Here is a 27,779-nt window from a genome sequence, read left to right as displayed (position 1 = left end):
ACTGCCCAGTCAAAAGAACTCCGCCCTAGAATACTTGTGGCTGATAATAGTAACAGTCACTATTCCACCCTAGGCAGGGCTAGGCCCTTCACACACTTTAGCTCAGTCAACCCTCCCAACAGCCTTAGTCCTCCTAATAGGTAAGTAGTTCACAGCAGCGTAGAAACTCAGAGCCCAGGCCTGCAAACTCCCCATGCCTCTGCCCTCACTCCTGTGGCCCAGGCCCCTTGCCCTGCCCCAGGTCCCTTGCCCTGCCCCAGGTCCAGATTGGTAGAAAAAGGATAAAGTGTCTATCCCCAAGGGGATTAGAAAACGAAAGGTTTCTACTGGGTAAGTCTTCAGAGGGCAAGGGGGTAGGAGCTTGCTGGGTCTGGGTTTCTACCGAGGTGGAAGTTCATTATATAGTGGCTTGGGGTGTGCGTGCCAGCAATCCACCCTTGGCCCCCAGCAACCACACAGGCGAATGGTTGACAGTGCACAATTCAAACGGGCATTCATTAGGCAACAGACCCGTGTCTGCTTAATCACAGGCAGGGAAAAGAGCAAAAAAAATGGATCAGCCTGTATTTGCCCAGCAAAAGCCAATGATAGGCGTCAATACTTGCAAAGGCTGCTCCTATTATAATAATGTGCATCTTAGACACCTGAGCTTGGAAGGAAATTTTGGAGCATACAGAGGCCACCCTCCCCTGGCACAAATTATATCCATGAACAGTTATTTGCTGAACACCTCTATGTGCCAGGCACTGGGTCAGGTGCCTGCTCCTGAGCCAGGTGCTAAGGACACAGAGGGGATGTCACTGAATAATAAGCACTTTGTGAATTTAGAAGACTGGTCCAATTGGCCAGGAAGCCTCTGCTTCAGCCACATCCTCTTGTAAACCACAAACTCCAGTCTTTGCAAGATCTTTTATGAACTCCATCCAGGGCTTGGCATTCATGGTGTTAACTTGGACAAGTCTCTAAATACTTCTCACACCATCCTCCCTGCATAGAGTGTTGCTGCTGCTGTCTCTCTTATTATCTAAATTCTTTTTGTTCCGGACTCTGCTTCAGGTGCTACCCCATCCAGGACACCGCCTGACGGACGTAGACAGGAGTTGTCCATCTGATGGGCTTCCATCAATCCTGGGTGTGTGTACCCCACCACTTGATTCTACTCATTGCATTTGTCTGTTTCCATGTCTCTTCCCAGCACATACTGAAATAACAGAGGTGCTTAGCAAACATTTCAGGAGAGAACTGAGCTTCTCTGGGCCATACTTACTTCTGTTAAGTAAAGGTGCACTACAGATGCGACTGTCTATCGAGCCCCAGCAACCCTGATATTCGTGGATCTCAGACTCAATTAAGGGCTGCTGGGCAGATGTTGTTGCTGGGAGTTGGGTGGTCTCCTAGGAGGGTTCCAATCAAGTTTGCAGCACATGGCTTTTCCTGGGGAAACCATGTGTAAGCCTGGATTACTGGTGCCCTATGTAATCCTGGTTACTCCAGAGCTATTATTACACTCTGCCTGAGAACATCTGGGCTCTTAACATTGTAGAAAGAGTAAACAAGCTTTGTGGCTTACCAGACATGGGGTCCAGTCTTGGGCTTAGCACTTACAAGTTGTTTAACCCTGGACAAGGCATGCACATTTCTGGGTTTATTTCCTAATCTGTATTAGGAACGTAGTCAGGTCACCTACAGTTGTTGTGACGATTAATTCAGTGTGAGCTATTGCATCCAGATTGGACAGCATAGGCCCCAATACGATGAAAGGGAGATTCCATGTCTTAAAAGAAGTAGCGGTGGCTCACCCTGAAAGAGCAAATGCCTGTAAGAAGATGTGAGCTTCTGCCTGGTGTGTGGTGACCACAAAGCACAGGTGGCAAAAAAAATCATCATTTTCCAGACTCCAGCATTTTAGTTAAATACGCACAATTTTATTGATTGAAGAGATTAGGACAAAAACATTAAACCAAATACAGGACAAAGCACCAGAGGCCATAGATCCCCACCATGCACGTCACCAATCTCTCCTCCTCCAAGGTACTTAAAAAATAGGGGAGAGGGAAGAAAAAAAAGGTCCTTCTTGACACAGCACCATCTTCAGAATGTTAAAAAAAAAAACCTCCTCTCCTTTATATCTTCCATCAGCAAAATAGAATCAAGGGCAAATCCATGGCCGCCTTGTCTCCTGGTTACGAAGGGTGAAGCCGCCCTCCTAGGAACGTGAGGACAGGGCTCCTGCTGCGCAGGCATAAAGCATCCAAGAGTCTGCACATACATGCCACACACTATTATGAAGCACAGATTCAAGTAACATTTACATACTAGAGTCCACGTGTCACCTACCCAAAAACAGGACCATTTCACAAAACATATACAGGCAGTCAAATCCGAACAAGTGAGGTACTGGGAACACAAATATTTATGCCAAAAGAGTTCTGTATCATACAGCAATAGAAAAGCCGTAATAAAAAACATTTTGCCACTCGAAATCAAATAAAGCTATCTAGAAAAGCCAAGTAAAAGGTTATTTCAGAGACAGAAATACTCAAACAAGGAAAAAAAATTATGTTAACTACAGCATGTAATATGTCATCCCAAGTCAACCCGTAATTGAAGTACTGGCTTAATACATCACAATGTGACATTTTCCTTAATAAATAGAAGAGTTCTTGAAGATACAAAGGTGCGTATTGGGATAGAGAGCTGTTTTTATTTATATCATCATAGCTTTCAGCTAATTATCCTTCCCGCTTGTCTCTACTGAGGGTTTTTGTCCAAACCAGAGGGCCTTACAAGCCAAAAGGATCATTCTCCGTAAAGAAAACTAAATAGCTGCCCTGTATTTTATACATGTGGGACAACCTGCTTTGTTTCACTAGTTTCTAATAAAACAAAGACAAATGCTTAGTTGCGATCAGAGTACTGCAAAAGCGTCAGACGCCAGGAGCTTGCTAAAATCTCAGGCCATTGCTATCATCTCAGCAAAGAGGAATGCCTGTCACACAAACCCTCATTGTTCAAAAGCAAAACATGAAAAAGGAGTTGGATTTCTCTTTTCCTTTCTTCTTCCCGTTTCTTTCCCCCTTTAAACTAAGATAGCAGTAATGCATCTGGACGTTTGACTTCTAATAGCTTCCTGCCACGAACCAATTGACACAAAACAGAATAGCTTGTTAAAGGACAGATTTTTTTCCCCTTCAGGGAGCAAAGCATTAACATGTCATTTCCTGACCAGGATATTAAATAGTTTATTTAGAAGAAATGAGTTGAAGTGAGCGATTAAGAGACACAAACTGGACTTTTGTTTTCTTTTAGTGTAGCACCCAGGTTTCATGTCAGTCTGTGTGCACCGAATTTTTTTTTTAAGTGAACCTCATTAATTACCAGCTAGGTGGTTGGCTTGTTTAAAAGAAAAAAAAATTCTTGGCCAACTGTTCCTTCCCTGAATCCTAACAAGAAGTTAAATGCTAACAGTGCGATGCCAGGATGTGTGTTTGAGGCAGAAAGTTTTGATTCTGTCAGGATCTGCAACTATTTTGGAACAAAATGAAAAGTGGGGTAGGCGGAAGTGGCCCAAGTGGCAAGGGGTGGTCTCCCAGGCTATGTTAGGGAAGACAAGCTCCAGCGGGCTCCCATTCATCTCACCCCAATCCGCATCCCACACTTCTTGCCCCCACGCTACATGGTCAGTCAGCTCCTTGAAGGTTTTCCTGCTCTGAACCAAGAAACTTAAGAGTGTGAGTGTCTTTCTTGCTACTCAGCCAGGCAATTCGTGTCCCCTGGAAGAACTCCTTTCCGCTGCCCTCGCTCACTCCTGGTACCTGCTAAGTCTCTGTGGGGCATGAGCTCAGTTAAAGAAAGGGTCCAAGTTCTCTTCCATGTTGACGTCCGGCACCAGCTGGTCAGACACTTCCTTAGCACCATATCCTGAATTCGAGACGCTAAAATCTGTAGAAAACCAAGGATGGTCCAGAATTTCCTGCGAGGTCAGCCGCTCTGAGGGCTCCCGCCGCAGAATGCTTCGGATGAGGCACTTGGCCTTGGGCGACAGAGTCTCTGGAATGTTGAACTGGCCACGCCGGATCTTGCTGAAGAGGGAGCTGGGTTCAATGTCATGGAAAGGGTACCGCCCCACCAACATGGTGTACAGCATCACCCCCAGGCTCCACACGTCGGCCGCTTTGCCCGAGTAGCTGCCACTGGTGTTCAAGATCTCTGGGCTTACGTAAGCCGGGCAGCCATGCTTGTCGGAGAGGGAATCATCATCTCCCCGCAGAATGTAGGCGTCTTCCAGGCTTTCCAGCTTGACCCGAGTCCTGCAAGAAAGGAGGAAAACATAAGCTCCTAAGGGTGCTCGGAGACACGTTACCACCAGCATCATAACATACCGGACTATAGTGTTTCCAAAGATTCCTCATTCACATTCATTCATTCATGCATTCATCTGACCAGCCAAACATTACTCACTGAGCACCTTCTAGCTGCCAGCTACTATTCCAGGGCTGAGGACACCCACATGGGTGAACAAGACTGACAAGGTCTTTTCATGCAGCTGATAATCCACTGGGGAGCTCAAACCTTGAGCACCTTAGCGAACCATGAATCACATTATCATCACCCCTGTGATGAGGGAACAAGAGATTAAGTAGCTTTCTCAAAGTTACATTTGCATAATGATAGGGCACCACACAATTCAAACCGAGATCTAACCAACCAGGAAGCCCACAGTTTTGTCTACAACTTTTGGCAGACTTGTAACTAACATGACAGAACACAGTCCACAAAGACCTTTCACCTTACTTGCATTTTGGCCTCACTACAGCCCTTTGTATTAGACATGTAGGATATTAATATCCCATTTTACAGATGAGAATATCCCATTTACAGATGAGACTCAGAGAGTTCGAGTAACTTCCCCAAACCTGTTAGCTGGGAAATGGAGAAGACTTGATCCCACATCTTCCTAAGTTGATGCTGCTGCTCTTTCTGCTATACCAGGTGCCTCTCTTTAGGACCAGGCAGGAAACAGGGAATGCTCAAGCAGGAGTGGACTCCTATCACCTGGTCCTTCTGAGGCTGACACTCTCATATCAAAACTATCTTCTTTCCCTGGCTGGGCCCAGTGTCTCAAACCTGTAATCCCAGCACTTTGGGAGTCCAAGGCAGGTGGATCACCTGAGGCCGGGAGTTCAAGACCAGACTGGCCAACATGGTGAAACCTCATCTCTACTAAAAATACAAAAATTAGCCATGCATGGTGGTGCACACCTGTAATCCCAGCTACTCAGGAGGCTGAGGCAGGAGAATCGTTTGAACCCAGGAGGCGGAGGTTGCAGTGAGCTGAGATCGCACTACTGCATTCCAGCCTGGGTGACAGAGTGAGACTCTGTCTCAAAAAAAGAAAAACAAAACCATCTTCTTTCCCAGATTTCCTGCTGCCTTTGTCTTCTGTCCTGCCCCTCATACTCCCAAGGCCTTGTCCTTGACCAGGTTCTAACATCTGACGAAGGTCACCCACATCTTCTGCCTGTGCACATCTGTGATTCCAATTTCCCACGTGTCTGTGCGCATAGGGTGTGTGTGAACAGAACCATGAGCCCAAGATCCTTCTCAAACTAGGCATCCTACCCCCAGTCTTTCCCTGCCATTTAAGGTCCATCGTGGTTACTGACAGGAAAGTAGGACTCTCCAGGGTATGCTCAAGAAAAGAGGTAAAGAAATCTTGCATTAAACTCCCTGGAACCCAGCACGCATCCTTACACAGTAAGATCTGATGTCATCGTTGCGTATAACATAAATTAAGTGCTCAGGAAATACTTTTGGAAGAGAATTGAATTCTTATCATTAACTATACCTAATCTACTGTGAGGGCCGAGATGTGCGGTGACTTGTTCAAGGCTATGGTGAAAGTCACTGAGAGCTTCCTCCACCCAGCGCCCCAAGCTCCTAGACCAGCCTCCTCTCCTTAGCTCAAGGGCCTCCCAAGAATTTCTGTTTTCCTGCCCTACTGTTCTCTGAGTGGAAAGTTAGGAACTGCTACCTTCCCGTGCTTGAAATTGAAATCTTCCTCCGACTCTCCTCGCTAGGGCACTGCCTCACAGAGTTGTAGGTAGTCCTTGGTTCTCATAAACTCCGTTAATCTATCCCATCATCACACCCCTAAAGGCTTGCAGAGAAGGTGAGGAGGGATGGGGAGGACTTGCAGTTAGGATTAAGACAGCATCTACAAGAGCTGTCTCACTCACATCTCGTATTTCCTTCATCTCAAAAGCGCACATGTAAGTGCACGTGCAAGCATCTGCCCTGTTTGCCCCGAAGTGCAAAAAGAGCTCAAGTAAGCATTGAATAAGAAAAACCACATTGGGTCACAAGTCAGAGCTTGTGACTGAAGTCCATCTCCTGCTGTTTCTCTTCCTCCGTCTGCCTGAAGGTCTTAGCCTTTCAGCGTGATCACCACAGCCACTAAGAGCCATAGAAGGGAGGCAAGGTTCAAATTAACCAAAAGATTGCTGCTGGGAGTTCTCCACAGCAAAAGGTTTGGTGAAATCCTAGGTTGACTCTAAGACCTCATATTTGGATTACAGGAGTTCAAAGCTCAAGGAGTGACTACGTTCCGTATTAATTTCCACCAACGAACAAACAATAGTTGTGGTCATGGGAAAAGGCACTGGGCTAAGAGCTAGGAAGGCAGTTTCCAGGCTAGGCTCTGTCTCTCACCTGCTGTGTGGCTATGGCTGAGTCACTCAACTTCTCTGTTTTTCAGACCTAAAGAGGAGCACTAGACAAGGAAGTCTTTAAAAAAAAATTATGTGGTAAAATAGAAACAACATAACATGTACCATCTTAAACCATTTTTAAGTGTACTTCATTGGCATTAAGTACATTGACACTGTCATGCAAACATCTGGACAAGGCAGTCTTAAAGTCTCTGACAGTTTTATCATTCTGGGATTCTGTAACACCCATCTCTCCCTTTTTTATGTGCTCACTCACATTCTATTATAATCTATAGAACACATACTCTTCGGCACCTACAGCTAATGTTCTACAAAAACAGGAAGGATCTATATGTGCTAATCTGGAATGGAGCTGATTAAAAACAAATCTCTTTTGTCCTTTTGGGTTTCCTAATCTAAGGTGGCGGGTGGAGCTGACCCACGAGACTTACTAGCTGTCGAGATGTGATGGAGGTGAAAAGGTGAAACCCAAGGGGCAGAGGAAAGGAGGAGGAAGGCGGGGATCTCGAATCACAGGCACGGTGAGTTCTCTCCACAGCTTCCTCTACCCCATTCTCACCCAGCGCAAGCCAGACTCCTCATCTCCAATTTCACTGTTTTAGCAGCAGAATAGCTATGGAAAGAATTACAACCGTGGAAATAATAGTAAGAAGAAAAACAAGCTCTCCCATCTGTGGGACGAGGGGCGGTCCAGTGGAACAAACATGGATCTTGGTATCAAAGGACCCAGGTTTTGCCCAGGTTCCTCTGCCCCAAACCTGCAGTGGTGATGCAGCTCATCCAGGTGGAGGCCTAGGGCTTGGTCACGGCTTCAGGATGACCCCCAGGGACTCTCGACCATCTCTTGGGCCACACTCTCCCTCTCTGCATCCCAGCCTGTTTGCTGTTCCTCACATGCCCTGCTTGGCTCCAGTCCTTCTGAGGCCTTTGCCACAGTGTCCCCTTGCCCTAATTGTGCTTCCCCAACTGTGTGACAGCTCACTTTTGTCTTGTCTCTGCTCAAATGAAGGTTATTAAACTTGATCCTGTCCATCCTACATTGTGAAGCACGCCCTACTCCTCTTTTCAGCATGGGAGATATTGTACATTTACATTTCATGATTTACTATGTATCATTATGGTGATCATTTCGGGATGATCACCTCACTTCTCACCTCCAAGAGCCCATGGGCATGTGGCTGACGTCATTTTGCACGTAGAGAACAATACTTCTTAAGTTTGCTGCTGTACCTTGAGTACCTAGACGAGTACCTGGCACAGAGCAGATACGCAATCCATCAATGACAGGGACAGTCCTGCTGTGGACCCCAGGGGGAGCTTCAGTGCGTTCACTAGGAAAGGAACAAGGGCCGGTGCTCTCCCTACCTGGCCAGGGTTTAGTGGCAGTCAATGAGAGCTCTACAGAGGATGGGCTTTGTAAATGACAGCATCGAAGAATCTCCCATAGTGATAAGGGGGTGGGGATATCAGGCATCTGTCAGTAAAGGTGAGAGGGAGATATGACTACAGGGACTTGAATTTCTTCTGGCCCAGCCTTGGCAGGGTGCAGAGCTCACCACCTCAAGCTTTTCGTGCAAGGGACTCTCGACCATCTCTTGGGCCACACTCCCTCTCACTCCATCCCAGCCTGTTTGCTGTTCCTCACATGCCCTGCTTGGCCCCAGTCCTTCTGAGGCCTTCGCCACAGTGTCTCCCCACCCGAACTGTGCTTCCCCGACTGTGTCAGCTCACTTTTGTCGCATCTCTGACCAAATCCGAGGCCCTTTTCCATTCCTATCCCCTTCCAGGTCACAATTTTAGATTCTGACTTTCTCCTTCACCTCCTTCTGCCCCCAGGTGTCCCCACATTCAAAGCATCCTAACCCCTCTTTCTGGAAGCCTCAGAAAATGGTTAAGGCCTCCACTCTGTCCACTAACACTGGCCTTCCCCCAAGCTGGAGTTCACCTTTCACCTTTCCTACCTCAACATGAGCGCACACAATCTAGGCCCAATACTTCAAGAATTTGAGAAAATGAAAAGACCATCCCACATGCTGCCAAATACCAGCTGCCCCTAAGCTCATCTATTCAACACTTCATGCTCCTTTCCTTCAGAGGCTGAAATTTTAGTGGGGAGGGCCCAGATCTGCTTGTCACATTTGGTTCAGCACATGCTGCAGAAGGACAACCACAAAAACCAGCCCAGGTCAGAGAGCAAAGCAGTGTCCTGAGGCACAGAGACCTGGTTCAAGATCAGGCCTTGAAAATTACAAGGTACCAAATGTCAGATGTCATCTATGTACCTAATGCATGCGAGGCACTTACATGTATAGTCTCTTTAAAGTTTAGGAGATCCATTTCCAAGGCAGGTACTATGATTCCTTTTCTCATGGACAATGAGCCTAACACTCAGAGAGCCTGAGTAGGCTCCTATGGCTGGCAAGGCGAGGCAGTGGCTGGGTGCTCGCCTTTCTTAGGCCTGACCCCACCTACTTAAGCAGCTGGCGGAGGAAACCACACCAGGGTTGCTCAGTTCACTAGGTTCCATCAAGGCACGCAGCACATGTGCTTCCTCAGTGTCAGGGGACAGCCAGTCCTTGGAGCAGGAGCCTGCTCTTTCTCTAGGGGAGAATCTGCATCCCAGGCAGGAGAGGGGCAAAAGAAAAGAGAAGCCGGGAGAAAGGATGGGGAGGAGATGCAGGCTTGCTGGCCTTGGTAGGTCATTCTTTTGACCTTGCTTCCTTCTCAGAACACTATGAACTTGTTTACATCACTTCTAGGCAAGGGTCGAGGCAACTGGTCTGGATGACGTCTTTCAGCGAGGACCTTCCAGGATGCATACCACGCGAGAGGAATGGAGGGAGGTCCCACGGGCAGGGGTGAGTGTCAGCTCTGGTCACTGTGGAATTGCTGTGTAACTGCGGGGAGGCTGCCGAAGGTCTTTGGGTCTTGGCTCCCTCCTCTGGGAAACAGGGCTGCCAGTCACGAGTCTCAAGAATGTGTATGGGGAGTCCCTGTTGGGGCTCTAGCACATGTCAGAAACGGGAGCAGAAATGAATGAAGAGTCTTGCAATGGCTCACGTCCCCTCACAGTCTGGGCATTATGAATTTTCCAGGCAAAGGAGTTGATTTCCATAAAAACCAACAGAAGCATCTGTGGACCTAGTAATTCAAATGTCCCACTAGTCATGCAGGCATATAAAAGACATTTACCGAGCATTTACTCTGCTTGAGTTCCCCAACTAGGCACTGGGGAGACAGACATGATAAGTAACACCCACCTTCTCAGTTTTTGTGAGAATTAACTGTAATAATGCAAGTACGGTACCTACTGAAGAGCCTAGCATGGTAGATCTGCAAAAAACTGGTGGCAACAATAATTATCGATCTTATTATTAAGAATGAACCTTTGCACCTACCCTCAACTCAAAAGCCTAGTGGAGAAGACAGGTAAGGAAGCATGAAATGCAAGTCCCCAGCATACAGCGGTAGATGTGAATTCTCATTCCTTCCTGGGTCTTTTGCACTTGTTCCTCCCCCGGGCTGGAATGCTTTTCCCCAGCTCTGTGCCCAGCCCAGTCCCCTTACTTTATTCAGTTCTGACTACAGTAATCAGGATATGCTTCCTGGAAGTGGTGGTACCAGAGATAGTCTGAGAAGAATAAACATTCCCCAAAGAGACAAGGGGTGGAGGGTGGTGGCAATTTTTGTGACTAAAACGCTGTAAATGACAATGGTTATCTCCAGTAACTTCTCAGGGGAAGAGACATCTCCCTGCCAGCCACCAGCCTGGGGCAGGATTGGTTTGGCCAGAGAAGCTGGATCCCTGCAGGCCTTTTGCAAACTGTGCCTGGCATAGGAAGAGAACAGCCTGCTTTGCTCTCAACCTGCTGAATGAACAAGGCTTACACGTGGGCAGCCTGTGTACTCAATGACGGCCCAGCCCAGTGCCAGGCCTTGTGTCACCGGATCCCGGTGCCAGGTGAGGAAGCCAAAACCAGCAGGGTGTGGTTCCTCTCCCAGCATCTGTGGAGCAGCACAGGTCGGCACTGAAAGCCCCGATTCTCCCCCCACCCCCATCCACTCTCAGCACAGGCTCCAGAGCTCCCTTGGGCCACTAAGTTGAACTACCAGTGTGGCCCCTGGTTCTTTCGGCCTCAGTTTCCCTTCTGTAAAATAAGAACAAATAGCTACAGGGCCTGAAAAGGGCTCGTCTAGCTTCAGAATTCCAGATGTTAAAGTTTCCTTTAATTCTTAAGCTCTAGTGATTACAACACACCGTATGATAGCCCAGTAATAATGATAGTAACAATAATAGAAACTATGTGTGAAGCATCTGTAAGATGCTGAGATTATTACAGCTTGCATCCTTATTTCTCATAACAAAGTAAAAGACAAGTATGATATACGCATGCTTCCTAACAAATAAGGAAGCTGAGGCACAGGGAATTAAATGCCCTAGGCCATACACAGAGAAACTGAAGAAGCTGAGCTCTGAATCTACGTCTGGACTCTAATGCCGTTGTCCTTTCCAAAATACATTCTGGTACTAAAATCACGGATTTACTTAGGGCCAAAGAAAGAAAAACTTTTAAAGGGAGACCCTGAGATGATGGAGACAAATCTGGTGCAGTTTATTCAGCACTAGATCTGGTACAAAACCGTCCCATTCATAGCTAACTGCTATAGCTCATGAGGTAGATACAGGTGGCTACACCTGCCCATTTACTGGATGAAGAAACTGAGGTAACAGAAAGCAGATGTGACCTGTCCAAGGCCACCTCACAAGCCAGTAGCAGAGCTGGGATTCAAACCCCAGTTTTTAACTCCAAGTTTAGTGCTTGATCCACAAGATCAAAAATAGTCTTCACAAGCAAATCACACCATGTTTTTCAATCTTTAAACAGCACCGTGGGCTCTCGGTAGGAAGAGATCAGGACAGGGTGGGCCAGGGTGGGGCTGAGCTGGGAGTTCAGCCAGACAAAGTGGGCCTGGCAGGGATGGGAAGTCCGGTGGCCTAAGGTCAATGAAATCCAGAGAAGTCACTGAAGGCCGTCCGGTCAGGCGGTCCAGATAGGCTTAAGGGTCAAGTGAAAAGGTCAGCTGCTGCCAGATCTGACCTTGCCCTGACTGTTACTGAAAAAGTACTCTGGGCAGCCAGTCCAGCTGTGAAAGCCAGGGTCCTACCAGGGGCGACTGCTACCAAGGGCCTGGGAAGGACCACCTGGCACCATTGGCACCATCATGCCGGCCTGGCAGCTGCATTAGAACTTCACAGGCCACTAAACGATGCCAAATAAATTGTCGTTCATTTAATTCTGGTTCATGTATGCACAGACTTTTCCGACAGTCACCTCTGAGAGTCACCTCTGCACCAGGTCTTGTAGAGTCAGTGAACAACCACCCCAACTCCTACCTCAAGTGGCCCACAAATTAGCAGGGAGAGCAACAGGTGAGCCACAGGAGAAGCATCTCGGGGCATCGCGGTGGAGGGAGAGATGTCTATATATATATATACAACACCACACAATCTGGAAGGTGAGTGTGCTCACACTGATTTGATGCAGGAGACTACAGCAGCTTAGACAGATGAAGGAACTTGTTTGGAAATAGCACAGTTGGGATGGGAAACCCAATCTGACTCAACTACTCAGGTGTTTTCTGCAGTGCCATCTACCCAGCCACGACAGAACCCCTGCCCTGTCCGCATGCAGGTGCACATTCCTGCCCTTGACTCCCATCCATGGTGCCTGGATGAACAGGGGAGTCTCACTGTACCCGAACACCTTCCCACGCCCCCATGCAGACACCACACAAGCACAGCCTGCAGGCCGCCGGGGCTTCGCAGAGGAAGTCCATCCTGTCGCCATAGGAACAGAAAGGGAAACCCAAGAAAGAGGATGCCACGCTGACAGGAATTCCTCAGCAATACTCCATTCACTCCGTGCATTGAGACATTCAGCCATGGCTCCTGAAGAATCCCTCCTCCCCCATATCAGTGGATTGGCCTCTCCGCAAAGCTTCCGCAGGCTCAGTGCTGGCCAGAGGCACCCAGAGGTGGTGTTGCTGCCCTGCCCGGTGGCTTAGGAGTGCTTCAGGGTCCAGAATTTTCCCAGTCTTGTTCCAGGTGTGGGGTGGGAGTTCACAGAGCTCAGGGAGGCCTGTGAGTGCATCTCTGCACCCACTCGCAGGGCCAGATGGGGACACTGCACTTGACAGGGAGCCCCACACAGGCTTGTGGAGATGTGTGCTTAGTCACGTAATGAATGAGATCAAGTCAAAAAACCTGGGTCCTGCTCTTGGCTGTGCCACTAACACATTTGGGACCTTAAGTAAGCACACTCTCCTCATTTTTTGTAAAGATAAAAGGGTCGGGTTTAAACCCCCACTTGTTGCCCCCACCTCTTCAATCCCACTGCCACAGTTTCAGTTTGAGCCACTTCTTCCTGGAACCCATGCCCGGCTGCTATTACCCAGTCCATCCTTCACATATACTTCCAGAATCACAAACCTGTCCCTGCCATCCAGAAAAACCTTTCAATGGTTCCTTCTGGGCTTCACGTCAAGTTGGAGGTGAGGGGTGTGTCTTTCAGGCCCTGGACTCAGCCTCATCTCTGTCCTGGCACAGGGGACCCTCCAGCAGCACAGCCCTCCCTACACATGGTTCTTTGTGCCTCTGGCTTGACTCGTGCCTTCTGGGACCTCCCCATCTCTACTATAGCACTCAAGCCAACCTCGTACAGGAGCTCATCACCTCCCGGAGGCGACCATTCTCCACACTGTACTCCACTGCTGGAACTGTTAAATAATGCTTACAGCTAAATAACTACTGAATAATGATTACGTCCATTAGACAAGGACTCTCTTGTACTGATTCCTGTACCATCAACACCTAGTGCTGTAGGACAGAGTAGGTGCTTAATAAATGTTTGCGAGATAGAATGACTCCCGTATCTAAGATCCCCCAACTCCAACATTCTATCTGGAGTTCAGGGCGTCTAGGCAAGACTCTTCTTTGGCAGTACAATGTCTAGATTCCAAAGAAATTTCAAATAGGCTGGACTCAGTTCCATGATTTAGAGAAACTCCCAAGAGTATTGAGTAGAAAAAAACATTGAAAATGAGTTTCCATCCACTCCCTTCCACTGTCTATATGGCTAGTAGATTTCTCTTATGATATTCATGCCACTGGGACATAAGGGACCATTTGTATATCCATGGCATCAACGGTCACACATTCCTAAGTACTGCTAAGTCCAGTGCTAGGCATGGGGGATAGAAAAAGAAATGAAGTCCATTGTATAGTTCCCTGGGGGGGAAAAAAAAAAAAAACACAGAATGGAACAACAGGACAGAGGACTGCCCGCAGGGTTGGCTCATTGGTGGCCCAGTCCATGACTGCTCAGGAAAACCGAGTTGTGAGCCGAGTTTTGACCCTGGCTAGTCAGGTCCTCCTGGTGCACACCTGTTGCCTAACTGCGTGAGAAAATTCTTTCTCAGGGTTGGGCATAAGGGACGGTATTTTACCTGTTGTCTACTTCCTGGAGACAACCTAGTATTTGAGAGCTTGGGCTCTGGAGCCAGGGGCCTGGGTACCAACCCCAGGTCTGCCACTGGTTGGCCATTAGACTCTGAGGATCAATTTTCTTATCTGTAAAACGGTGAAAATAAGAGTATCTTACTCATTGGGTTTAAATTGATTAATTTAAATATGGTGGCTAATTAGAATTAAATTTGTGAATCACATGTTATGGGTAAAACACATGGTGGGCCCTAGATATTATTTCATCGAAATGTAGGTCTCATGAGAACAGGGTTTCTCTCTCACTGGACTCTGTAGTGTCCCCAGCACCAAGAATAGTGCCTGGCACATAATAGGTGCTCTATAGATATTTGTTAAATAAATAATTGAATCTCCTGGCCGTTGGGTTATGAGGCTCAATGACATCAGAGGGTGCCCAATAGCAATAATGATGGCTATGTATTCAAGTAGCTACAGTGCACCAGGCACTGTGCCGGGCACTTAACACATTAATACATTGTCTCTTCTCATGATTTCAGAGAAGGCAGGCTAAGACCATAGGGCTAAATGGAGTAATAAAAAAATGTGACCACTGTGCCTCTGCTCGGTTTGCTTGAGGACCCACACTAGCCCATCAACTAGTTACTAAGTACAAGCAGTAAGGAGCCCAGCAAGAAATCCTGCTGAAGAATACCTACTATTTAGTCTACTTATAAGCATGGAACCTGGAGGAAGCTCTCCCCTCTCTAACTGTGATTAGAAAAGCCCTTCATGAATAAAATTACAGCCTGCCATAGACACTGAAAACAATGTCTTAAATAAATGTCACTTCTGCATAAATCATTAAATTAAAAGGGAAATGATGGGTAAATTTCTCACTTGATGGGAAACTTTGAAAATAGCTCTCTTTGAAAAGGTGTCTCCATAGGGGATGTATAAGTTTTCTGGGCTCCCATTGATTCCAGGCAATGACCTAGACGCCAATACTCTACTTACCCCTGCCTCTCTCTTTCTGTCATTAGAATCCAATCTGAGCTGCTCCCACTCAAAAACGGAGACATTCCGTCAACAAATAGCAAGGCCCAACCTGTTCCGGGAGCAGTGAACATGAGACAGCCTATGTCCCCAGGAAGCTCCGAGCAGGGGACAAGGACAGTCTACAGATGCACACACGGACCATCAGAATACAGTAGGAGATGAGCTCTGATGAGGAAAGGGAGTGCTATGGGAGAGAGATCACTGATCCACCCTGGGGAACAGGAGGCTCGCCAGCCTTCCCCAAGGGTTGGCAATACCTCCAGTACATAAAGGGGTTTCTCATAAATAAGGGAATTCCAGGAGCTCCGTTTCCTTCAAAGCAAAAACGAAAGGTATTTTCCCAAAATACAAAGCGCCTACAACTTGAAAAAATGTACACAGCTTTTAATGAAAGAAAAGCTGAGTCTGGTCTCCAGGTCTTCGATGCCTGCCCTCTGTACTCTGTTAGATACTGAGACCTCAATGGAGGCGGGTGCAACTTGAAGATCTAAAGTTAGAGCCAATAAAGATACTAAGAGCTGAGAAAGAGTGCCTTGACCTCTGTTGGTGGGGGAAGGAGAAAGGCCTCCACCCCACAGGGAGGCACAGGTCTGTGAATCTGGGCAGGTGGCGTTTATTGTACCGAAAGCCCCTGGGCCACTGAGTTCCTGCAAAGAGTCGCAGCTTCCACCCTGCAGAAGCAGGTACTGACTGGCTTCCACAAAGCGGAGGAAATGAAACCTGTCACATCAAGAGATAAAGATCTTCTACCCAAAGAAGAAACATGTAAAGAGGCATGTTTCTCAGTTCACATGGGGTCCTTCTGTGCAAGGAAATGTCAACACTGAACTGAGACTGGAGGCAGAGTGGTAGAGGGATGGCAGGAAGCCTTGAACCCAGACAGAAATCCAATGGACAAAAGCAAACAGGAAGTGCTGTGGGAACAAGGCCCCACCCACCTTCCTTGAGCAGCGTAAGGGTGCACCTGCTCAAAGGGCTCTTCGCATCTTGAGTGAGCCAGGGAACTGGCCCTGTGACCACAGAGCGACACTGAGTGCAGAGGAGGCTTCCATCAGCAGGAGCTCCCATCTGCTGATGGCTGACTGTGTGCTAGGTAGGAGCTCCCGTCTGCTGATGGCTGACTGAGTGCTAGGCATTGGGCTCCCTTGTATTAATACATTTAATTCCATGACGGAAGCCTTGTTGTTATTTCCACTTTGCAGACGAGGCAGTCTGGGCACAAAGCTTAGGTAATTTCTCAAGGTCCTTTCCTAACAAGTGCAAGAACAGGGATTGGAATCCAGACAGCAGCTGTGACTCTATATAGAAGCAACAGGACTTCTCCCAAGCTCAGGCCTTCCCATGAATTAAAATGGAATTGGAGGGGCTTGAAACATGGGGCTTTAAGAATAGACTGATCAAGCAGGTCACCCCAATGCCACAACAGAGACGGGGAGGCGGAGTGCACAGGGCACGCACTTTGGGGATGTGGGTACTGCCTTCTAACAGATTCTGAGCCCTAACTGGCAGGGTGGCCGCTACCACACACAGACCATCTGAGATTTTACTACACGAACTGTGGATGCACAGGGTGTGGCCAGGTGAGTTCAACTGGGATTGGAGATTCACTTCCTCAAAATGCTGCTCAATGCCTCTGGGCCCTGAGGTTTTCCTTTTCAGCAGTATAAACAAAAAGAACCAGGCTCTGCCCTGCACAAACATCCCTGGGAACGAAGGAGAAGCAGCAGTCCAAGGCCTGCAACACAGAAGCTGATTCAGGCACGGTGGGGTACCATCCTCCACTCCCTACATGTGCCTGCGGCCACCTACTCCAGTGCACAGATGGTCAATCTGGCCTTTCTGAGCCTCAGGTTCCAGACCAGATGCACTTGACCTTTGGCACTAACTTAATGATTATAATTAAACCAAACAGAGAGGAGGATGTGGCCTAAATCTGAACCCCTATATCACAAGGGTGCCAGTCTTCACCGAATAGGCTGCCCAAGTGAGCGACTTAATTCTTCAAGAACCCACAGAGTCCTGGGAACTGCTCTCCCATGATGGTACTATTTCATCAATGACTCTAGGAACAGCTGTCCCTTCATGAGTGCCTGCCCTGCCCGGTGAGTCACAGAATCGTCTCATTTAACCCTCACAACTGCCCGACAGGAATGCCATTGTTATTTCTGCTTTGAGGAACCGCAGCTTAGAAACATTCAATGACTTATCCAAGATCAGGTAGCTAAGAAGAGCCAGAAGTTAAACGTAAAACTCAAATCAAAGTAAAATGGAAACAGAAGACTCTGAGCTACTGCCATTTCTACCCAGCAGCACAAGGCATGCTGGCATCAGGTCCAAACATAACGCTGGGCGTCATCCGTGTCTGCCTGCAAAGCTACCAGTGGGGGACTGGACTGGAGGCGTTCCACTAAGAACGTTTCCATGGATGGCCATGGATGCAGAGTCCCAGATGGCACACAATCGGAACTTTAGGCAGGAGGAGTCAGCCCATAGGCAGGTCTTGTTCTGCACCAGGTGGGCCTCAGCCAATTTCATAAGTAAAGCCTGCACTTTCAACTGCTTTCCAGATCACCAGAGTTCAAGAAGCACATCACTGAGAAGAAGACTGAGGTGTGTGATGGTCAGAAGATGAATAAAGCAGCACTTCCCAAATTTGCTTCTTTGCTTTTTCACCGTGGGACCAATGCCCAAAAGGTTAGAAAACAGACATTAACTCCATGGTTTAGCTTTCCAAAAGCCTTTAAAATTTAACCCATTGCTTCCTTACACTTTCGATGTTGTTGAGGGAGAAGGAAGCTTTAGCTCAACTAAAAGTGATGCAATTAGCATGGAAGATGAGAGTTCCCAGCAGCAAGCATGGAGCCAACGAGGTCCTGGGCCCCTGACACTTGGCCTCACACTCTTCCCTCAGGAAGTGCTGGCGATGTGCTCCATGTAGACCACCATGCAGGCCAAATAAAAGAGACTCTGCCATGAAGCTTAATGCTGCCAGGAGTCAGAGAAGGAGAAATACATTGTGGAACAAAAAGCAGAAGTTTCACATTCTGGAATCCAGAGGTTAAAATACAAAACAACAAGAAGACAAAGGTGACTAGGCATGATTCCCCTTTCACAAAAAGTTGATAGTTGGATTTTAGAAAAACAAAAAAGCTCTTTATCAATCAATCAGCTACTCTGAGAACATTCAAAATGTCCTTGAAAACAGAAGTGACCTTCTCAGAGCTGCCCGGACAGACACTTGTCATGTTCCTGAAAGGCAAGCCCACTGGGACCTCCACGTGACTTGGGCTGGAAGAAGAGCTCTGGATGAAATGACAGGATTTCTAGGCTGGCTGCACCCTCAGACTGGCTGTGCAACATTAAGCAAGCAAGGTGACCCTGCCATGAGGCCAAGTAACCTCACTGATCAGATGGAGGAGTTATCATTTTCTCCAAGGTCCTACAGGGCATAAGCCACAAGGCTGGCCCATGGGGCAACACGGCTGCATGGCCAAAGGGGCTATCACACATGCCACCATGCTGTGGGGCTACACCATGCTGTAGGGACTATATAGGCCATCTCCCTACAGTCCCTTACATTCTCTTTTTACCTTGGAAAATGCTCTTAAAATGAAAAAGGATTTTGCTTTGACATGTTTACTCCAGGCAATTGTTTTGGTTTCACATTCACACTGGATACTCCTTTCTGGTTATCTCCGGACAGGGTCATGCTCGTTCACAAAAGTCAAACATAACTTCCAGACGGAATGTCAGAGGCACACACTCCTGAGGGTGGAAGCTTCTTCCCTGGGTCCTGGGACATCAAGGATTTTGGCTGTGTGACGACACACTCATAAAGGAGAAGCAAAGGCTGGGTGGGAGTAAAAGCCCGCCACAGCCCAGGTGAGGTCTGGCTGTGCTTCACTGGCTCCTAGCTAGCTGTGCGCACTGGGGTGTGCTCTCACCTCTGGAGTTCTGCCTCCTGGCAGCAAACCAAGAGCGTGCCACACAGACTATGCAACCTCCGGGTCCACTTCTGTTCCCATGTTCTATGACTTGGGGACCTCCACCCTGCTCTACTCATTTGCACAAACGTATTCACTATGGGGGTCCTATCCCTGAACAGGCCATTCTTTCTACTCGGTGGTGCCCGAGAGTTCCTCCCTATGGAAACACAATCAAAGACGACCACTTAAAAACACAGATCCCTGCGACAGAGGGCATTTGCTGTCCCCATGCCCTCTGGCAGACAAATGAATTTCTTGAGAGCTGGCTTACTAGTGAATGTGGCCTTACTTCTGCTCTTTCCTGTCCGTCACTTCGGAACTTCACCACGTTGCACTTTGGAGCTCTCATCTATACAATGGACATGATGATACTCACTTCTCCAATAGGGAGAGAGAATTAAGTTAAACTTTAACCTTATGGTAAGAGGTAAACAAATATGACCTCTTATTTTTGTAGGTGCAGTTATTAAATCTCCAAGAAAGGTGGAACATAGAAGGGTAGAGAGAATACCTTTGTCAGTGTTGTTGGGGGTTAACATATATTCATCTTCTAAATGAGAATATTCAAAGAAGCACATACGCCAATTTATTATTAATTGAAAAGACCTTAGAGCCAATACAGCATACAGAAGGTAACAGAAGGAGAAATATGAGGCTGGTAGAGGGAAGGTGGAAACAGACAGAGGACCAATCCACGATCACAGAGGGTATCAAAGGCAAAACCAGGGGAAACATCTCCAGGCTCCACGGGCAGAGGCATCTGAGCGGAAGAGAAAAGGTAAGTGTGGCTCCACACTCTAGATCTTCCAACAGCTGCCCCTTCTCAGTTTGTTAATAAAGGTAAAGGCATTCACAAGCAAAGATCAAAATATGAGCTGGTCTCCACGTTATGTGGAGCCTCATTCAGGAACTACGGTGAGCAATGAATATAGATTTGTTGCCTCTGTCACTCTAAACTCATATTCTTAAAAAGAAAAAAAAGGGCTTTAAGGGGTTCTTATAATCAAAATCGGCTGGGAGAGAAAGCAGGGCCCCAGCGGGGTCTGCTAAATAGAAGGTAATGAGTTAATGGCATAACCCAGTTGCCTGCATCCTGCCCAGCTGTCTCCTCAAATAACCAAGACCTCTGCAGTGCCATGCATTTGCATCAGCAGTTTCCTCACCTGGAATGCGGTCTTTCCCACATTTCCTGAAATACAGTCATCTTTCGAGTCTTGGCTCCAAAATCACCCCTCCTATAAAACCTTCCTTGACTCTCCAAGTCCTAGGGAGAACTGACATGTCCCCACCACCCCAGTTCTCATCCCACCCAGCACGGACCTCTATTCTGAGCTGGTAGCATTTCCTCTGTAGGTCAGTTGGCTATCTAATTCATCTAGATATTAATAGTACTGAGAATCGTGACTAATACCTAATAGAAGCTTAGGTAAGAGCTACTGAATGAGTGCATGGATGAATGAATTATAAATGACTGATTCTGGGTGCTGAGTGTTCTGCAGGTAGAATTTTCAAGGCCCTGCCTTTACTGGCATTGAAAATGTCACAGAGGTTTGCAGCCACCTTCGGAATTCAAGACACCCAATCATACGTATTCACTGGGTCACAGAATATCCTGGTACCTGTCCTTTGAGCACCGGATGACACCTTTAGAATAGTAGCTATTTGTTTTCCCAAAACACTTCAAAATTGCAATATTCACTTCCTTTTGCCCTCCTAAGATTCCTTCCCCTCATCTGGACTACAGACAGTAAAAAAATGTCCATTCGAGACTTTTCTAGGAAGCTGTTGTTAGGAGCAGTCCATCACAGTACCCAGGTCTGGACAGGAATGAGACCTACCTCTCTTCGTCCTTAAAGATGAATTTCCGCAGCTTGAGGTCCCGCAGCACCAGCCCCCCATCATGGCAGTGGGCCACTGCCGAGGCAATCTGGTAGAACAGTCTGGCTGCCTCCTCCTCTCTCAGCTTCTTGCAGGTGCGGACGAAGGAATGCATGTCCCCATAGCTTCGCTCAAAGAACACATAGGCTTTGGTCTCACCCAGGATAATTTCAGTGATTTGGTTGATGTTACTGTGAGCAGACAGGCAAAAGCACGGTGCCAGGGATTCCTGGTAGCAGCTGATATCAAACACCTACGACAGGATTAACAGTAAGACCAAAGTCAGAGGTGCCTCTTGTACAACCAAAACACAGAATGCTGCACCTCCCACAGGCATGGGCTTTTGAGATGACAGAAAATATGCTGAACTTGGACCCAGACCACATTGGCTCTGCCTCTTACCAGCTGTGTGGCACTGAACAAGTCACTTAACCTCTCGGAGCCTCCAAATCTTTAGGTCTAACATGGGAAACTGATACTTGACTCACAGTGTTGGGAGGATTATATGAGACAATGAAGGTGATAGTGCTTCGCAAAATGTAATACAGTACACAAATAATAATTTTCATTATTTTTGTCTCTAGCCCAATTGTGTGTTTATAGAACTAAGGCAAAATTGGAGAGAAAGTGATCCACCTCAAATGACATCAACAACACTTTATTTACCTTCAAAAATAAAAAAAGAAAAGAAATGCACATAAACAGGCATTATACAACACATGAGCAACTAAGAGAATAAATAGCTAGCTTTTGCCTAATGGTCTCCAATTCAATACTTTCATTTTACAGATATGGAAACTGAGGCTCAGAGAATGAGCCAAAACTCGAGCCCCCAGTGGCAGAGGTAGGAATACGATACAATCCTTCTGAATAGGGAAGCAGCATTGCTTCTTCCTCTCTTCCCTCCACAGATATCTAACTCAATGAACCAGTTATGCAATGATTTTCTATGAATCAAAATTAGCCTGTGAAATGCCAACTCATTGTGGGGTTGCTTAAAAAGAAAAGGCACCATCAATACCTTTTGAAACAGACCTAACAGAAATTAACACTACAGAGAATTTTTGAGGTTATATAAAAAGCGCTTTCATTCATTTCAAGACCTCCACTAAATCAGGAATACAAGTCCCTGGGTCTGGAATGTGGTTTTTCTATCTGCCTGGGATGTGGGTAAGATGAATCTATTCAGTGTGTGTGTGAGCCAGGGGCATGCGTGGGTGAGCTTCGCTGGAAAGCATCTAAGGCAGGAACGCCCTAACAATACACTGCATGCTATCAGTTCACAATCATTTAGCTGCCTACATCGCTTTTTCACTAGTCAGAGCATACTTTCTTTGATCATCATTTTGCAGTGTGGTAGGAAATATGCTGGACTGGAAGTCGGCAACCTTGAAGCACTAATCCTGGCCCTGCCACCAATAATCTGGATGAGATGGATAAAGAGCTTAGGGTGACTGGACCTCCCTCCTCTTCATAAAATGAAGGTGTTGATTTAGAACAGTGTTAACCTTTTTTTGGGTCCTGATGTCACATAAAATCAGATAAAAGCTCTGTTCCCTCTTAGCTGACAATGCCCATTCTCAAATGCATGCGCAATACCGGATTCATTTTAAGGGGATTCACGGGCTTTCTGAAGCCCATCCAAGGCCACAGACTGCTATTTAAGAATCCATGAGTTAAGTTGCTCTAAGCTTCAAAAAATTGAAACAAAATCTGTGAGTCAAACAGGGATGTAAAACCTCAAGAGAGTTGCTGCTACCCCGGCCAAGGAAGCAAAGTTAACAGTAATGTTGTGAATGAACCATAATGAGGCATCTCAGAAAAGCGGCACAGCTGCTGCCACTATAACCTAGAATTTAAGAAAGAATACTTCAACATCTCCAGAGACCACAAATCACACACTGATACTGTCAAATGATGACCCAAGAGCAGTGACCTAAGAGGCCTGTTCAATTAGGAATCTGAAATGCTTGAATCAACTTTATCACCTTGACTGCAGGCAACAGAAACCCAGGGAAGCCTCAAAAATTTCAAGGAGTAATAAGCTTTGCAGTGGCTAACGTAAACACTGCATTATATAATGAAGATGATGTGTTCTGAAATACCAGGTTGCAGCTTCTGTCGCCAGTGCTCACAGAGTTATGATTATTTATAATCTACTTCCTGTTTCCAGGTGCATTTACAAAAACATAAAAGGTGACTTTTGCTCAGCACTTTTAGCCTATTATTCTGCTCCACTGCTGAAAAACTGGAGACAGAATTTTTTAAAAAACTAACATATTTGTGGCAGCTTCAAATGTAGCCATACCTTTTGTAGAAGAGACCAAATTCCAAGATGGTGGACAGAGTACGAAAAATAAAATAAGTACTTATGTTTTCCCACATGAGAAGGAGCCAAACTTTTATTAGTAGCTATCAGGGGCATTTAGGGGCTTGGACTGGTATTTAAACCATCATCTTCACGTGCAAAATCAAGCCACAAGCCTGGTGCCAGCTTCTTTACATATTTAATTTGGAGCCTTGGTTATGTAATGTGACAGTTCAGATAAGGCAGTAAGATTAGGCCATCATTAATAACATTTGCAAAAAAAAAAAGTATCCATTCTGCCAAGATAGTAATTATGTCAATCTGCACAGTAGCTACCAGTATCTCCATGAAAACATACAGTTAAAGACTCCTTAAAGCGCCTTCATTCATCTAGCAAAAGTAGGCACATGGAGACAATAAGCAGCCTTGATTATTTTGTTTAAATGACTCTGGAATCTGTATTCCTCCAAATAGTGTCCTGTGGAATTCTCTGCGCAGTCCCCTATAATAAACAGCATCTTTACATTTGATCTGTTTTTGCAAAGAATTTTTTCATTGGTCAACACACAGCTAGGAAACATGAACCTTCTATTCTAAGACATCAAAAGGAACTGGATTCAATGTGTAGATTTCACTGAGCCTTAAAGTAAGCTAAGACACCACAGTATATATATCTCTCAGGGCAGTTCAGAGAAGCAGCCTTATAAAACTCTCTTGGAGCTTCTTAGATACACAACTATGCTTGCATAAGAAGTCACCCACATCATCCATGGTAAAAAGTCAGGAAAACAGAAGCTGCTGTGTCTTAAAGCAATGACCTCTGTCAAGCAGAACAATGATACTGCACTTAAATCCACTTGCAGCCACACTGTAATTGGTGAGGGGCTGATTCAATCTTTGCAATAACTAAACCAGCAGATTAAGTCCAATTTGAGGCCAGAGCGCAAGTCTGCAAATGACACCGTAAGGTCAGCCCAAAGTGAAATATGTCTTGCAAAATCTGGAGAAAGAATGAGCAGAGGCCAGAGTCACCTCTGATTTTAAACAAAGAAGTAACAGCCAGATGCCCCTGCAGAATTTGGCTGCAGAGTCCCTATACTTAAAAGCATCTCCAGTCTTTGAAAAATATTAAAACCCTGTACTGAAGTTGAGCAAAAGGAATGAAAATATTCACTGCTGGGTGATTGTGCATATTTCATACAAGAGTGGCAGTTCTGTGGAATTCATTCATTTCAAAGGATGACTATCCTATTGTGCAACCTTGCAGACTTCTGAGAATTCAATCCAGCTACTGAATTTTGGTTAACCGGGCACAGTTACTCTGGGTTTCAATAACTTAGAGAAGATGCAAAATACCAAATGCTCAGTACAAGCAAAGGGCAACATTTAAAGAGTCTCCGATTTCCGCCTAAGGGCTGAACAATCGCAAAACTGACTGGAGATCTCCACTAAACCCAAATTTTGCAATGAAATACTCCAGTCCACTATGAAATAAGGCAAGTCCACAAAGTAGTCTGTGGTGAATGGCAAAAGCGCGATGTGTTATTTGCAGCACAACCGTGCCCAGTGACCATTTCAAAGGCAGAATGGGTCCCCCACTCTCCCCTTACCCCCTCAAAAAAAAAAAAAAAAAACCAGCAAATCTAAAATTAAGTGACAATGAATCCTTGATCTATGTCCAATTCTGGGTAGTAGTATGCTCTATTGTATTTTCTTTTTTGCAACTATTTCGCCCCTCATCCACTTGTCTGGGGCCCGGTGGGTGCACACAAAGATAAACAGACACACATATACATAAACCAGTCACTGTTCAGGGTTAAAGACAAAAAAGGAAACCGAAGTGTCCATCGCAGTGGTATTACCACTGCCGATCCCTAGGGCTCCAAACGGGAGCCTCTTAACGTTATAGGCAAAGGTGTGTGTTCAGGGGGGAACGGAAGAGGGGGCATGAGCAGGCAGGGAAGTCTAGAGATGGGGAGAGAGACCAAGACCAGAGAGAAGGACCCAAAGCATTCACTATTCAGCAGAAAGTGCCCCGGCTTTGATTTCCACCCCAACCCTCCTTTCAAGGCTCCAGGCAGAAGAAAGGTCTTTGTAAACTCCTTCCCTGCGCTGGGCCCCTGGGCTCAGCCAGAGGGGGCACCTTTGTGTGTCTGTTTTAAAGGGCACCTTCGGAACAAAGGTTTAACACCTGCCCGCTGCTAAGAACAATGGCTGCGAAAGGAACAAAGTCATCAGTCTTAAAATTACCGGGGGATTCCCTAATCCTTGTTGGAAGGGGAGGGTGCTAGACACAGGAAGAAATCCCCCCCGGGCAGCGGGACCCGGCCTCGCGCAGAGAGCTCCTGGAGCCTTCGGTGCACGCGTGTCCGCGGCCCCCGCGCAGTCCCGCCGCCCTCCCCTCCCCGGGCTCTCCCCGAAACGCCCCCACTGCAGCCCGCCCCATTGTCTGAAACGGTCTAAAAACTTCGCAACTTATCGAACCTGAGCAAATAAATAAATAAACCCATTTAATAAGGCCACGGTAATTATCCCGCGAATCTCCCTCTCCCAGACTCGAGGGCCTGGCGCCCTCCCGCTCCCTTGGGCCCCTTCCAAAGGCAAAAAGCAACCCCCCGGCCCTTTACCTTGCACACCAGCTCCTCTCCGCTGTGCAGATGCACGGCACGAAAAACGTGGTCTCCCTCCAGAGGTTCCAACAATAAGTATTTCCCGATACAAGAAACGCAATGCGACAAGTTCGGAGTCTCGGGCGGGCTCGGGGAGCCGAGGTTCGGGCTGAAACTCTGGCTGGGCTCCGCGGACCTTATAGACGACAACTCTTCGAAATCCTGGGTTTTGTTCCGCGATCTCCCATATCTCGCTATTGTGATGGGGGTAGACCTGTGTATGTTCATGAGTGTGAGGATCGCACACGACAAACAAAAAAAAAACCCGCTGGAGAGATGAGTCGCTGGCGAGTGCGGCTGCAGGCGCCTCGGTGCCACTGATTTTAAAAGGGAGCGAGAGGGGAGGGGACAGGAGAAGGGCTGCGTGGAGAAAGAGTTAGAAGCCCCCAAATGGGCGCCGCCGGATACCTCGTCTGCTCTGAGCCCGGCTCCCGGGGGTCCTCGGTCGGCAGGCAAGTCGGGTCCTTTTGTTACCCCAAGCAGTCGGCGATGTGCAGAATCGCCGCACTTTTAGTTACTCTGTGTGTGTGTGTCCCCGGCGTGGATCTGGATGAGTACCCGGGCTGCTAAGGTGCGGAGCTGCAGCGCCAGGGCTCCCGATGCGACCCCCAAGCCGGCTTCCGAATCGCAGACGGGGCGGAGGAGCCCGCGGTAGTTTGTGCAGTCTTCGGGGCGCTCACGGCGGCGGCTCAGTCCCAACGCATTAGAAGCCAAACAAAAAGAGAAAGGAAACAAGCACGGGTCTACCGGCTGGCGACGCACGGCAGCCAGAATCCGCGCTGCACCCCCTTTTTTTGGTGGAAAGGGTGGGGGGCGTGTAAGGGGGGGTGCAGGAGAGGGCAGTTACCTACGTTTTAACTGTAGATGGCGTCTGAGGCTTTTCCAAGATCGCGAGCTCTCCAAAAATTAAACAAACAAACAAAAAAAAGAAAAATTGCAAGGGAGCATTTAACTTGGAGCGGTCAGCGCTGCCAACAAAAGATTGCAAAAGCTGGGCACAGAGTTGCGGCGCGGGCTGGGCGCAGGTACGGCGACAAAGCCCTGGGCTCGGCCCGCCGCGCGGAGGTCAGCACAGGCTCATGCTGTCGCCGCTCGCTCGCGCCCCGGGTCTTCCTCCGAATGCAGCCAGACGTGCAGGAGAGAACGAGGACAGATCGGCGGTCTCCGATTTCGCCGGCACGAGCTTGCGGGGCTCCTGCGGGCGCTGCAAAGGGAGCTGCGTCCCTGGCCTTTCCAACGCGCGGCGTTCCTTTGCCCCTTTCCCGCTGGAGAACTGGATCTCTTCCTGGAATAATTTGCAATCACCCCGTCTCCCCCTACCCCGAGACCAAATTGCCCGGTGGGGTTTGTTTTGGAGAAAAATTGACGGCTTGTCTCCTCCTTCTTTGATTTCTTGCTTGCCCCCTCAGAGAAAAGAGGGGACCGTGTATTTAAAAATTAAAGGGGACGGCCGACGGTGCCCGAGGCCAATCCCCGCGCTCAGCACGCCCGCATCCCCCGGCGAGGCGGTATTAATAGTTACTTACGTGGCCGGGGATCTCGGAGCGAGCGGGGCCGTGTGTGCGCGTGTGCGCGCGCGCGCCTCGCTCGCGCTCGGTCTCCCCATTCAATGTCACCGACACATTTCCACGGAGCCTCCGCCCCCCCCGCCGCCCCCGCGACTGGCTC

General features: G+C 47.6%; 1 protein-coding gene across 1 annotated transcript; it reads right to left on the bottom strand.

The window, feature by feature from the left end:
* Positions 1-2,097: 2,097 nt before the first annotated feature.
* TRIB2 (tribbles pseudokinase 2) lies at positions 2,098-27,735 on the bottom strand. The gene is made up of 3 exons (XM_032172238.2): positions 26,070-27,735; positions 21,095-21,387; positions 2,098-4,310 (listed from the first exon to the last, which is right to left on the bottom strand). The coding sequence occupies exons 1-3, from the start codon at positions 26,337-26,339 to the stop codon at positions 3,842-3,844; spliced, it is 1,032 nt and encodes a 343-aa protein (XP_032028129.1). The 5' UTR covers positions 26,340-27,735; the 3' UTR covers positions 2,098-3,841.
* Positions 27,736-27,779: the final 44 nt, after the last annotated feature.

The sequence above is a fragment of the Hylobates moloch genome, unplaced genomic scaffold (genome assembly GCF_009828535.3).
Source record: "Hylobates moloch isolate HMO894 unplaced genomic scaffold, HMol_V3 SCAFFOLD_13, whole genome shotgun sequence".
In the NCBI taxonomy this organism is placed as follows: domain Eukaryota; kingdom Metazoa; phylum Chordata; class Mammalia; order Primates; family Hylobatidae; genus Hylobates; species Hylobates moloch.
This window is presented reverse-complemented; position numbering and strand designations above follow the sequence as displayed.